Genomic DNA, 13,000 nt, shown 5'->3' with positions numbered 1-13,000 from the left:
ACATATCTCAGGGTGGTCCTATGGGTATGAGTATGACACAGTCAAGTTACACTCCTCCCCAGATGACCCCACACCCTACTCAATTAAGACATGGACCCCCTATTCATTCATATTTGCCAAGCCACCCCCATCACCCAGCCATGATGATGCACGGAGGACCCCCTACCCATCCTGGAATGACCATGTCAGCACAGAGCCCCACCATGTTAAATACTGTAGACCCCAATGTCGGTGGACAGCTTATGGACATTCATGCCCAATAGTATAAGGAAACTCAAGGGAAGAAAAAAAAAACTATTTTAAGACTTTTGAACTTTGACCAGATGTTGACACTTAATACACAATTCCAGACAGCTGTGATTATTTTTTACTTTCGTCATTTTTCATCAACAACAGAGGACCAATGGAAACAAGAACACAAATGTGAAATCATGGGCTCACTGAAAACAATCTATTGTCCATGTAAAGATCCTCTGGGGGGAAAAAAGACTCCAAGAGTTATAACTACTGTAGTATATAAACATAGGAACTAAGTTAACTTGTATATTTCTGTTGATCACTCCGTTATGTTGCCTCAAATAGTTTTAGAAGGAGAAAAAAATATCCTTGTTTTCCACACTATGTGTGTTGTTCCCAAAAGAATGACTGTTTTGGTTCAGCAGTGAAGTCACTATCCATGAAAGACGAAAGTATATTTCAGACCTGTTTTGGCCAGTGAGAAAAGAATTACCCTGGAGATGAAGTTAAAGTCTTGCTGGGTCTCTCGTCACTCAGAAGACAGTTCCAAGAAGGCCTTGCCATCCCCTGGTTTTGTTCCTTCATAAATGTGTCCTTTAGTTTCAAACAGATCTTTTATAGTTTGTGCTTCATAAGCCCAAGATATTTTTGGACTCTTTTTTTTCAAAGAGCTTGCCGGTGAAAATTTAAAAGGACAGAGCAGGAGCCTTCTTCTAGTAGTTCTGAGCCCTTGGCTTGGGACAAGACAAATCGGAAGGTTGGGCAGCTTTCCTCAACAAAAGAAGATATTAATGGTCTTTGCACCAAACCTAGAACATTACCATGAACTCAGAGCTTGGGAAAAAGCAAGAGAATACTGTAACAAACTTCGTACAGAGTTCGGTCTATTAATTGTTTCATGTTAGATATTCTATGTGTTTACCTCAATTGAAAAAAAAAGAATGTTTTTGCTAGTATCAGATCTGCTGTGGAATTGGTATTGTATGTCCATGAATTCTTCCTTTCTCAGCACGTGTTCCTCACTAGAAAAAAAAATGCTGTTACCTTTAAGCTTTGTCAAAATTTACATTAAAATACTTGTATGAGGACTGTGACGTTATGTTTTAAAGAAAAAGGTGTTAAGTCACAAAATGCGGTAATAAATATTTCATTTTTGATTTTTTGTTAGGCCTTTGTGTTTTTAATCATTAATAGAAGGAGACTTTATTTCCTGGGGAGAAAAGATAAAAAACTTGTATTTGTTAACAATAATAATATAAACAAAACACATCAAAGATTAAGAGAGATTGCAACGTGTGATTTTATAAATGCCTTAGCCTGTGAACAGACATACATGTAAGCTTAATGTCTAGAGCTAAAAATGTTTGTGTGTTACATATAAGTGGTAAAGGAAGCCTGTGTATATTTATTTCCATTTCTATCCCATACTACTCAACAACTGAGATTTATTTCAACAAGCCCAATGCTGACTTGAATGTGGAGCTTGACTGTGGACAGGATTTTATAATGAACCTGTTAATATTAGAGGTAGCTTAGCAAGAGATCTAACTACTGATATATCAGCTACAAACCATTACCTGAGTACTTTGTTTTATTTAATGATTTTTTTAAAAAAAAATCAGCTACTGAACAAAAATTAAACTTAGCCATAGATTTACTATACCCATATGATTGTTCATATTTACAGCTCAATCCTATGCATGTATATCAGAAGTATATTCCACTGTTTTACAATGAGGCTTGCTCCTAGGATTGCAGCCATAGATACATATAATCAATATTGTAGTACTTAAATGCTGGTGATTTTCATGGGGTATTTGTAGGGTGGACAAGAAATGCAAACATTGTTATTTCTCTTCTACTTGCAAAATCTCCTTCTATTGTCCCAGAAAGAAAGAAAATTAGATTACTGAGAGAAAAGTTATGCATTCAAGGTGCAGACCTGGTCTGAAGATAAGGAACTGATTTGTAAATAATTGTTTAGTTTGATTGAATAAGGCGTGTTTCACAACAAAATTCTTGGGAAGGAAGAGAGGTGAGTTTTCACTCTTTACTGATGGTAAGTTAAACTCTCTTCTGGGCTAGAATGGTACATTTGTACAAAAATTTCTTATTTTATTAACCTGTGATACCTTCTCCTCTTCCATGCACACAAATTCCTTGTTCCTCCCTTTGCAACTCACAGCAACCAAACAAGGAAGTCACTACTTAACCATATTTTCCTGTTTCTTTCAAACTGGGAAACTACGGGTTACCAGTTTCAGAACAAGCCAGGATATTGAATCACAGGTTGAAATTGGTTTAATGCTCTGACTACTTCCAAACCTGGTAACCATCATCTCCTGGTTTGACCAAAAAGGGGGAATTGGGTTAAAACTGCTGTAGAGGCTTCTTAATCACAGCTTGCACAAAGGGACTGAGCAAAGGGACTGCATACACAGGTAAAAGGCTTGTGCATATCTCATCTTAATAAGCCAAAATATTTATTTAAACTGTTTGTTAACCCCCTTAATCAAAAGATCTCAGGGCCATGTATGAATGAAACTGATTAACAGACAGCATAAAAATACAATTTAAGACCAACAAATAAGCACATCAAAATAGAACAAGACAAAAAGAAATTAAAATCTCCCCTCCAAGAAATGATCATCTGAACTTGGCCAAAAGCAAGTTTCAGGTGCACACAAGTGCTCTCTCTCATACACACTAGGCTTTGTCCATCCATCCTGCCCCCGCCTTTTTATAGTAGAAGAACCTATTTGCATAAGCCTTGGTTCTGACAAAGGCTACAGTCCTGAGTACGTTTTCAAGGGAGCTGAGTTATGTTCACACATCAGAAAGATTTTCATCAGATTATTTCATCAGAAATAATTACTCCTCCTCTGATTTGAGCAACATAGAAACCAGGCTACCCTGACCTCCCATTCTATGCAAACCAGAAATTGTAGTTTGTTGCTCCCTAACAGGCCATTATCACCAGTGAACCTGAAGCCATAGTTTGTTGTTTGATTGCTGATTGTGGCTTATTAAAAAGGTAAAGGTACCCCTGCCCATACGGGCCAGTCTTGACAGACTCTGGGGTTGTGCGCCCATCTCACTTAAGAGGCCAGGGGCCAGCGCTGTCCGAAGACACTTCCGGGTCACATGGCCAGTGTGACATCGCTGCTCTGGTGAGCCAGAGCCGCACACGGAAACGCCGTTTACCTTCCCGCTGGTAAGCGGTCCCTATTTATCTACTTGCACCCGGAGGTGCTTTCGAACTGCTAGGTTGGCAGGCGCTGGGACCGAGCAGCGGGAGCGCACCCCACCGCAGGGATTCGAACCGCCGACCTTTCGATCGGCAAGTCCTAGGCGCTGAGGCTTTAACCCACAGCGCCACCTGCGTCCCTTATTAGGAAGCAACAAACCACTATAGCTGTTCAGACTTAATGAAAGGTCAATACATTCTGGTTCTTCCTGCTTGTGCCAGAGGAGCTGTGATAAGGCAATGTGTACCAGTGTGCTGCTCATTCACTAGAAACCAGAAAACCTGGTTTATTGTTGCATAGAAATGTGACCATCAAGACTTAGACTGCATACATGCTATAGCTTTAAAGCATATTCCCCTCTCCCATCCCCCACCTCTCAAATAATCCTAGGCACTATAGTTTCTCCCCCATCCACCATGAGCAGAATATACATGCTAGAGCTCCATGTCAACTCATTCTTAGTAGAAGTGAAGTCATGATGCAACCCTCTTTCATTACTGATTGTTATGTTTCTGTTTTGCTGGGGAACTCGCTGGAGGCAATCTACATCCCAATGACGAAATGTCCATCAAACTGAATGGAGCTGAGTTTCCATTCAGTTTCCAAATATTGCAGTCTTTTGCAAAATACCATTCCCTCAAGGCCAATTTGTCATGTAGCAGGTTGAAGCCCATGAGGGGGACAGATGAAAGCAAGAATTCGTGTCCATCTGGATGGTGCAGCAAAACTTCTTAAAGCCTGGCCTGAGCAGAAGAGGCTTTGAGTGGCACTGCCTTCCCCACAATTTAAAATACATTGGCAAAAACTTGCACTTGAAACTTCAACATGTTAATGACTCTGCAGATCTCATGTTTCATTCTTACATTTTGACTCTTTTTGCTATAGAAGCGGGGGGTAGAGTAGAAATATAAGAAATGTTAGCCGAGATATCGCTCTGTTCTAAGCTCTTTGTCTTAAGTTTGAGGGAGTGGTGGTCAACGTTCGGTTTAATTTTTTTGTTCTAACTGAAACCTCCAAGCTTCCCAAATCTGTGCAACTCTCAGTTTATTATGACAGAGAGCTTTCAAGCATAGGATTATTTGGGTGTCAGCAAGACATCCCCCCCCCCCGTGTCCTTGTATTTACAAAAACAAAAGAAAGCAAAACTGGTAGCATTTTAAATAATATTTTCTGCCTTTTTTCTGACGTTTGGCAAAACACAGGCTTTGGGGAGCAAGGGAGGCAAAGGTCCAGCTCTGCCTGCTAGATGGGTATTTTTGAAAAGAACTGTTTCCAACCCCCGTCCCTACTGCTGTATGACTTTTCCTTCTCAGGGCTCTATACTGCTTGATCTATATTGCTAAAATCCTTACTGCAATACAATGGGAGGAGATTGCTCCAGTCTGAGGTTTACTGTTTAGTATGAGGGGTTCCGATTTGGGTGTATTTAAGAAATGCTCAGCTGTCAAAAGTGAAAGAAAATGGGAATAGTGTTTTGACAGCGACATGGTGTTAAAGGAAATACTGTAGTCTGACTAAAATTGCTTATGTTCTGGGGAACAAAGGGTAATAGAAAAACACCTCTTGTTTAGAGGTAACGGGGGAAACCCCAAATTTCCATTTCCCTGAACAAATTGACGAGGAATTTGTAATCCTAGTAAATCAAAAATGTTTGAGATTGATCTGTCCTTTGTTACTGAAGGCGAGCAGAGCAGACCGCTCATCTTGGCTGCCCTTTGCTGGCTTCTAATGTAAGGTTACCAGATTTTTTTCAATGAATCTGGGGACATTTTTCAACTTCAATGGATTGTGTATGGGGACTGATTTGTAAATCCGGGGACTGTCCCCGGGAAACAGGGACGTCTGGTAACCTTATTCTAATGTCCAAAGGAGAAGCAGAGTGGCTTGTAGGAGACTCTTCAACAAAAAGCACGTGTGGGGTGTCTCACGCAGCTGCTTCTAAAAGTTACAAAACAGCCATTAAACAACAACAAGAACCCAACTTCAGCTCCTTCTCTGTAGGTCCACACAAACACACACACACACTTAGTTTAACAAGCAACACTAAGGGTGGAATCCTATGCAAGCCTAACTGAGATGATGTTGAACTCTGTGGGACTTGCCTGCAAGTAAATGTGCACAGGATTCAGAATCATGGGGTCATCGTTGGTTTTGAGCTAGTGGATTTGCCTGTGCCACGCATGAATATTAACATGGAAGAAGTAACCTGCATGTTGCGGGGGGATGAAAGTGTCTATTTAAGCCCTGGTCCAGATATAAGAAAAGTTTTTTTAAAAAAATTGATTAGGGGGAGGAAAGCTGCTTCAGTGCCTCTGTGAAATGGAACTCATTCTATTTCCTCCTCTTTTTGTGGGATAAAAATTTATGGGGATCCACGGGAAAGGCTATCCCAGGTGGCATGCTGTGTTGGAGGGGCGCTGAAGTTGTTTTGGGGAGTCCGCATTTACCTCGGCGTTCAGTTAACCAGAAATGCGGACACTTAACTAGCACAGGGTGTTTTGCTTTTAAAATATAGCTATTCTTGTTTATTGATTAGCACCTTGCGCATGCTAAGCCACCTTGAATAGAATGGCTGTTACTCCCAATGAAGTGCAGTTCGGATTTTGGGTTTGGCAATAGACTACTTCTGGAAAGAGAGAGAGAGAGAAGAAAGAAAGGAGGAAAGAGGAAGGAGGAAAGAGAAAGAAAGAAAGAAAGAAAGAAAGAAAGAAAGAAAGAAAGAAAGAAAGAAAGAAAGAAAGAAAGAAAGAAAGAAAGAAAGAAAGAAAGGAAGAAAGGAAGGAAGGAAGGAAGAAAGGAAGGAAAGGAAAGAAAAGCTTTGGAACTTTCTTCCCTGCCCCCTTCCTCTGGCTAAGTTGTTAATGGAAGCAGAGGGGAAGCCGCCTGCCCCCTTGAACTGGATAAGAGGGGGACCCAGGGTGGGGGGAGGGGTTAGGAAGGCAGATTTTCATATTAATAGTTTGGGAGAAGAGAGAGACAGAAGGGAGCTGGCTCCTGGGCAGGGTCCCTGCCACAGTCATGATGGATGACCCAGCTCAGGCTGCCCCCTCCTCCTCCTCCCCCTCCCCGTCCTCCTCCTCCTCCTCCGGCTGCTTTAGGAATCAAATAAACAAACACCTCCACCCTCTTCGCAGCCTCGCCATTATGAATCAATTACCTCTCGCCGTATTTTCTTATTTGCTTAAATAAAGCACTCAGAGGATTAGAGCGGTTTTCTTTTTGTATCTTACTTAGGAAATAAATACAAAAGTCCTTGTCGCTGTAATCATAATGGTGATGATGATTTCAGGTTGAGGCACTTTGCAAAGAGCTTCGCCCGCTGAGTTATTTGCTGGATGGGAGACGCTGTATATTGTGCAATGGCGCAACTTAAAAGAACGCCTCTCTCGAACTAATGGGTTTTGCATTACACGCAATTACTTAGAGAAAAGCAACGTCGCCCTCGAGTGCAGGCAACCTCGTTATTTAACTCCTTGAGGACAAAGCCACTTGGATGTGTTTTCCTCAATAGCTATGAGGTACGAGGGCTCCTGAGATGCTGGAAAGAGAGGCGGAGAGACACACAGAGAGAAGGAGAGACTTAAGGAAGAGGGGGAAAAAAGCGAGGAGATTTTAGGGAGTTGGAAGGCAAACGTGCAAGTTGTATCTTTGCTCGGTTGCGTCTTCCTCCTCGCCGCAGCTCGCGTTCGAGGCGCTCAAGGTGTTTCTATGGCTACCTCGTAGATGTGGGAGGGTCAGATGTGGGGTGCCCAAGAGAAAAGGCAGCTCTTGGGTGATCATTTATCAATGTCACCCACATAATGATTCTCTCTGCAGCCTTCTATTGATGAGGATAATTACATTAGCTCAGAGTGACTGATCAATGAAAACCCACCAAACAAAAACTTCTTTGCTCTCGCTTATAATACAAAAAGAGAGAGAAATCAGATGGGAAGGCGAAGAATTCCTCTCTCTCTCTCTCTCTCTCTCTCTCTCTCTCTCTCTCTCTCTCTCTCTCTCTCTCTCTCTCTCATGCCTTTTCCCTTTACCAATGAACGTTTGCTAAAACGTGAAAAAGAAGGGGGAAAAAATCAGCCCCTCATACAACGGGGTGTTTTGTTTCTCTTTTAAGTTATATTTTTGCGCGCGCGTGAGTGGAAACCGTTTGGTGCAAATGTAGTGACCTTAATTGCTTCCCTGGCCCAAAGTATATCCACATGTCTGAGAGAGGACCCGCGAGGCTGCCTGACCCGCTTTCACTCCAGAGTCTGCCATTGTTGGACTTGGGCTTTCAAACGGCGTGTTTTCTAAATGAAGGGAGAGCTGGGGAGATGCAAATCTCTGCAGTTGTCTGCATGCTCGGCTCGGCTTTGTTTTTTAATCACGTGAGAGGAGAGGAGCCTTACTTTTTCTCTTACCCCCCCCACCCCACTCCCCTCTCCTTTCTGCTAAGATCCGGTTATGAGTTTACAGATGAATTACGGTTCAGCGGTTGGGGGGCGGCTGGGGGCTGGGTGGGTTGAGAAGAGAATCAATATTTCACTCAATGGAGTCGGATTTGTATATGTGTGTGCGCGCGCGCGTTGTTTTTACTTGTGGCTTGTTAAAAGGCGTCGGAAATGTTATTGTAGCGCCTGCCTCCTCTGCAGCTTGAATGCTCAGCCACCTGGAAGGAAACGTGGATGTGACATGGGGACATTGGGTTCCTTCTCCAGAAGACTCGGTGGCTTAGAAAGCTCCGGGGCCACTGAAAGGAAGAGTTGAGGGCAGCCCCATCGCGGCAGGTGGCCTCCTGCTCCTCTCCCGGAGCTGCCCACGGGGGAGAGAGGGGCTCGGGCTCCTTGCCACAACCGAGAGGTTCCATGCATGGCCCAAGCCATGAAGGAAGTTCTGCTGAATCCTGTGAGGCTTCCTCCCAGGTAAACGAGGCTTAGTCGCAGCCTTGGGCTGCAGCACTAGCCGGATTAACCTGGAGTTAAGCCTAGTGGAAGTCAATAGGACTTACTTCATGTAGATGTGGTTTGGATGGTGCTGTGCCTTATTCCTCCCACGGTGCCTTGCCACGCTTTAAGATCGGTCACTTGCAGGGGCAGCTCAAGGCTGTTTGGCAAAACTAGGGACCCCTTGAGAAGGTCATCGCTGCCTTTGTTTAGGCGGCAAGAGGTTCTACGCAAATCCATGAGACTTGCCTCTAAAGGGGGGAAGAGATGGTAGATCCCATTGATACCAGGGACCCGTTTGCGTGCTCCACTGCACACGCAGACACACGCTCACACACCCCTTTTACCTGTCACATACCTGGGCCTGAGAATCAGCCCTTGAAGGGCCATTGTAGGAGAGGCTGCGCTTCACAGCTGAGGCTGCAATACTAGTCACCCTTATTCACGAGGAAATTCCCCAGCAGGCGTGACACTTACTTCTGAGAAGACACGTGTCGGGTTGCGCTGTCAGTCCAGCTTTTAAGGACAAAGTCAGAGGGGACTGGCGCTCGCGACGGAAGCTCACTTTGGGAATATGCTTCGTGGTTTTAGTTTCCCCCAAATGTGCGCCATGAGTGTTCATTCCATGGAGAGAGGGAGAGGCGTGCTGTGGTTTCAGCTTCGTAGGTGTTGATCTGGAAACAGGAGGGGGGAGCCGCGTGGTGTCCCCGCATCTTCCCAAATCTTCCCCAGCCCTTCTGCTAAGACAGGCCCAAGTCCCTGCCTCGCCAGCTTCTCGGCGCTGCTGGAGAAGAGCGCGCAGCGCCTCTTGGCATCTCCGAGTTTGGCGAGGCGCTGAGCAAACAATTTAGCTCGCAGCTAATCCGCCTCATCTCCTCCGGTCTCTCCATAGGCGCGCTGGCCGATCTCTGCGCCTTTTAACACGGAGGTGAAGCCCTCTTGACTTCGAGGGGACTCACTCCCGAGCAGGCAGCCGGAGACCCAGGGCAGCGCCTCTTCCTTTCCCTGGAAGTCCACGTTGCGCCACCAGCCCCGTTTTGCTGCTTTTAAAAAGAAAAGGGAAGTCCCAAGAAGAAGTGGGAATGGGGTTTCTGCCGTGCATGCACAGAGCTAAAGAGACAAAAAGGTCTTGATCTAGTTCTCCCACCGCAATTGGAACTGGAAAAATAAAAACTGGGAAAGAGAGGAGCGAACAGTTTGACCATTCCGGTTTTTGGAAACATGGTGCCTGATGGGCTGGGGAAAAGGGAGTCCGCCCCGTCGCCTTTTCCCCGGGGCCTGGTTCCCTAGCACAGAAACATTTTCAAATCTATGAGCCTTGAATGGACAAATACTTGCTATCAATATGGGACATGGGCCAGTGGCAAAAAAGCTTGAATGGAAGCTCTGCTGAGGCGTTGGGAGAAGCTAACGATGTGCCGCCGTTTTGCCATTACTGGGCGAGAGAGAGAGAGAGACCCTTTCTGATTAATAACTAGCAGGGTAATGTTGAGGGCTTTTTCTGCCCGATTGCCTTTTTGAATTAGAGCCGATTCCTTCACACTTCAATAGGGCCTGTCTCCTTTAAAATGACTGACAGATTTCCCTCTCCTTTCTCTCCTCCCTCCCTCTCTTGTCTTTCTCTGAGACTTAATGATGTAAATTTTCTAATTAGTTAAATCACGTCGCTTAAAGGCCTTAATATTTACTGGGGGGGAGTGATAATAATTCCTAATCGAATGTCTCGAAATAGCCACAGAAATAATGTTAAGGGTGTTTTTTGTTTAAGTGTGGGGCGAGAAAAAGAGGAAAGTGGACTTAAGTGGGGCGGGGCGGAGGAGGAGGTGTTAAAATAAGTAAAAACGTAGCTAAACTTAAGCCTGAAGCTTGCTCAAAGCCCCCTCCCCTCCTTTTTTTTAAAAGCTCGCTTTTATTTTTCAATCAGCTAAGATTTAATTAGGAGCCCCCAGGCCGGACGATCTGATATTTTCTCATTAGTTTCCCATCAGTAATCTTGAGTGTTATATTGGCTTAAAGGTTGTCAACATTTGACCAATTTTATTTAAGGAAAAGAAATCACGTATTATAGCTCCGGGACCTTAGATCTGAAAATAAATCCTGCTTGGATCAGCGGAACTAACAGGCGAAAAAAATGTTGACAATTTATCGTTGGATTTAATAAGTTGCATAATGTATGGTATACAGAGGGGAGGGGAGAGGCGGGGAGAGAAAGAGGAACGTATCCATTGAGCGCCGGCAAAGTACAGAGGAGCTACAGCTGATGTGCATTTTGGTGCCTCTACCTTTCGCCAACGGGTGTGAGAAACACCCGGCGGAGGCAAGATTTGGTTACAAGAACTGTAACCCTAGTAGGGCTTGGAAACTGCAAGAGAGATTTCCCCACCACCGACCCACCCGCCCCTCTTCCGCGCAGGAGAAGCAAAGCGTTTTCCTTCGCTCTTGCCAGCGAGACGCAACGTCAGAGCGCCCCCTGCTGGCTCAGGGACCAAGAAAGTATTTGGGCTGAAGCATCACACTCAATGATATATATATATATATATAAATATATACACACACAAACACACTCCTTTCCCCGCCAGCCCACCGCCTCGCGCATAGGGGAGATTTCCTGTCTGGATTTCCTGCGTGAGCAGAGAGAGGAAGAAAGGCGAAACCTGCCTTCTTCCCTGTAGCACTCGCTTATTCTGATTGTAGGATTCCCACCCCACTACTACTAACTCTTTGCAAACCGTGTAGGACAGTGTAAGTTGTCCTGTTTTGCTTTTCAGTGCATGTCCGAATGTGAGTAAGGAAATGGCCGGAGACTTGAGCAAAATAAAGGCGGTCGTCCCTTCGGTGGGTGGGTGACCTTTTAGTTACATCCTCGGGCAGTGCCGGCTTTCCCTCGGGTTTAAGTGGGGACTGATCCCATTAGGGTTACAGTCTGCATGTGTTAAGCAAGGGAGAGCTGCAACGTCATGTGCCCGACGTGTCAGAAGGGGTCACACAAATGTATGGTATCTAGTAAGCTCGCGGAAGTGCTGTGTTTCTTTGGAAAGGGTTTCCCGACCGGCCACCTGAATTCATATCTCGAACGCCGGTCTAGCAAGCCTGCAAGTTTTCCCCTCAAAGCGAGTATTTATTATAGAAGCTCATGGAAAGTGAAACAGAATCTAAAAGGGAGAGGGAGCTATGGCAGCGCTGAGTTCACCTTATTAGGTGCAATTCGCCACATGTCTACTCAAAAGTAAGTCCCACTGAGGTCAGTGTGCATAGGATTGCACCCCTAGCACATGTAGGTATATTGTATTCATTGCAAAAGAACCATTTGTTCTAGCAAACATAACAGTTTGCAAACGTGAAATTAAGGCTGCTCTCACTAAGAATGAAATCCCCTCAGCTCCTTGATAAACGGAACATGGTTAGGATGGCGTTAAGAGCAGCACAGGGCGTTCCTAGGACGGTATTTCCCCTCCTATCGCTGTGGATGAGGCTCATCTAACAGCCAAATGGACAGCGGGTGAAATCCGCAACGCACATCCTGTCGTTGAGCGAAGCCTCACGACCTGCTTTCACTTAAGTGTCCGAAAGTAGTGTTTTACGATTCACACCAGTCAAGTAATCCCGCCGAGCTCAACAACTTGATGTGATTTTCACTCTGCATCGAATTGCAGTTACTCAGGAGTGTGACATTTATGCGATCTGCTTCAGAGGGGGGAAAATGTGTTTTAGAATTAAAGAGGCTAGTCCCAAAGAAGTTGGCGCGTGTAAATGGGAGGAAGCGACCCCCAGGTCTCAGGTGAAACCGGTGGTGGGCCGCGCTCCTGATCTCTCCTGAGCACTTAGAAGAAACCGACCTGCAAGATGGAAAGGGGATCCGGATTATAAACTCATCTACAGCCTTTTGGTGCTTCCGTCGCTCTTTCAATGCAGGTTTTAAGACCGAGGATCTCTGTGTAGTCCAAAAATCCTCGGTTGGGTCTGAACACCAGAAGACCCTCCTTTAAATAAATAATAGCATGCCCTTATAAAAGCGCATTTTCCCTGCTCTTCTTGTCCCCTGTCTCGAGATGATGCGGCTCGAAGGAAGGAAGGAAGGAAGGAAGGAAGGAAGGAAGGAAGGAAGGAGGGCTGGAGCAGCCCACCTGGAAAAAAAGGAGAGATCATGTAAGGCAAGCAAAACAGTTTTAAAGGCACAAATAAAAGCATAAATCACCGGCATTTAAAGAGGCACCCGGGCCACTGTATAAACTCAGGTACAGTTAAATATTTATAGTTTAAAAAGGGTTATTTTGTCTGCTTTAGGAGCAGAACCGGCAAGTTTAGTAGGTTTCAGGGTATAAAGAGAGACAGAGAGACAACAAAGCACAGCGAGAAGACCTGGCGGGGGTGGGGGGACCCGGCTGAAGCCGGGCAGGAGGCGCCTTCTGGTTTTATTTTTCTTGTCAAGAATATATGGGAGGATTGGAGGAATTTATCTGAGCAGCAAAGCGCATGCTTCCCCCCCTGAAACAAAGGCATGATTTCCATTGCAAATCCACCCCCCACCCCACAAACCTTTTCTGCCAGGCAGAGGGACGGAGCAAACAACAATATTTATGAGAAGGCGCTCATGAA

At 45.0% G+C, this 13,000-nt stretch overlaps 1 protein-coding gene across 12 annotated transcripts in view; it reads left to right on the top strand.

Annotated features, from left to right (window-relative positions):
* Positions 1 to 1,399, top strand: part of MEIS2 (Meis homeobox 2) — a 226,301-nt gene extending 224,902 nt beyond the window's left edge. For 8 of the 12 annotated variants that reach the window (XM_081886952.1, XM_081886946.1, XM_081886951.1 and 5 more), the window contains one exon: positions 1 to 1,399. This exon is cut by the window's left edge and continues 24 nt beyond it. In XM_081886952.1, the coding sequence (XP_081743078.1) occupies positions 1 to 263 (263 nt within the window). In that variant the 3' untranslated portion in view covers positions 264 to 1,399. The other 4 variants (XM_081886957.1, XM_081886947.1, XM_081886948.1 and 1 more) reach the window with 1 other exon arrangement.
* Positions 1,400 to 13,000: the final 11,601 nt, after the last annotated feature.

The sequence above is a fragment of the Podarcis melisellensis genome, assembly GCF_964234715.1.
Source record: "Podarcis melisellensis genome assembly, chromosome: 1".
Taxonomy (NCBI): Eukaryota; Metazoa; Chordata; class Lepidosauria; order Squamata; family Lacertidae; genus Podarcis; species Podarcis melisellensis.
The sequence above is the reverse complement of the archived record's forward strand: the minus strand, read 5'-3'. Positions and strand labels throughout refer to the sequence as shown.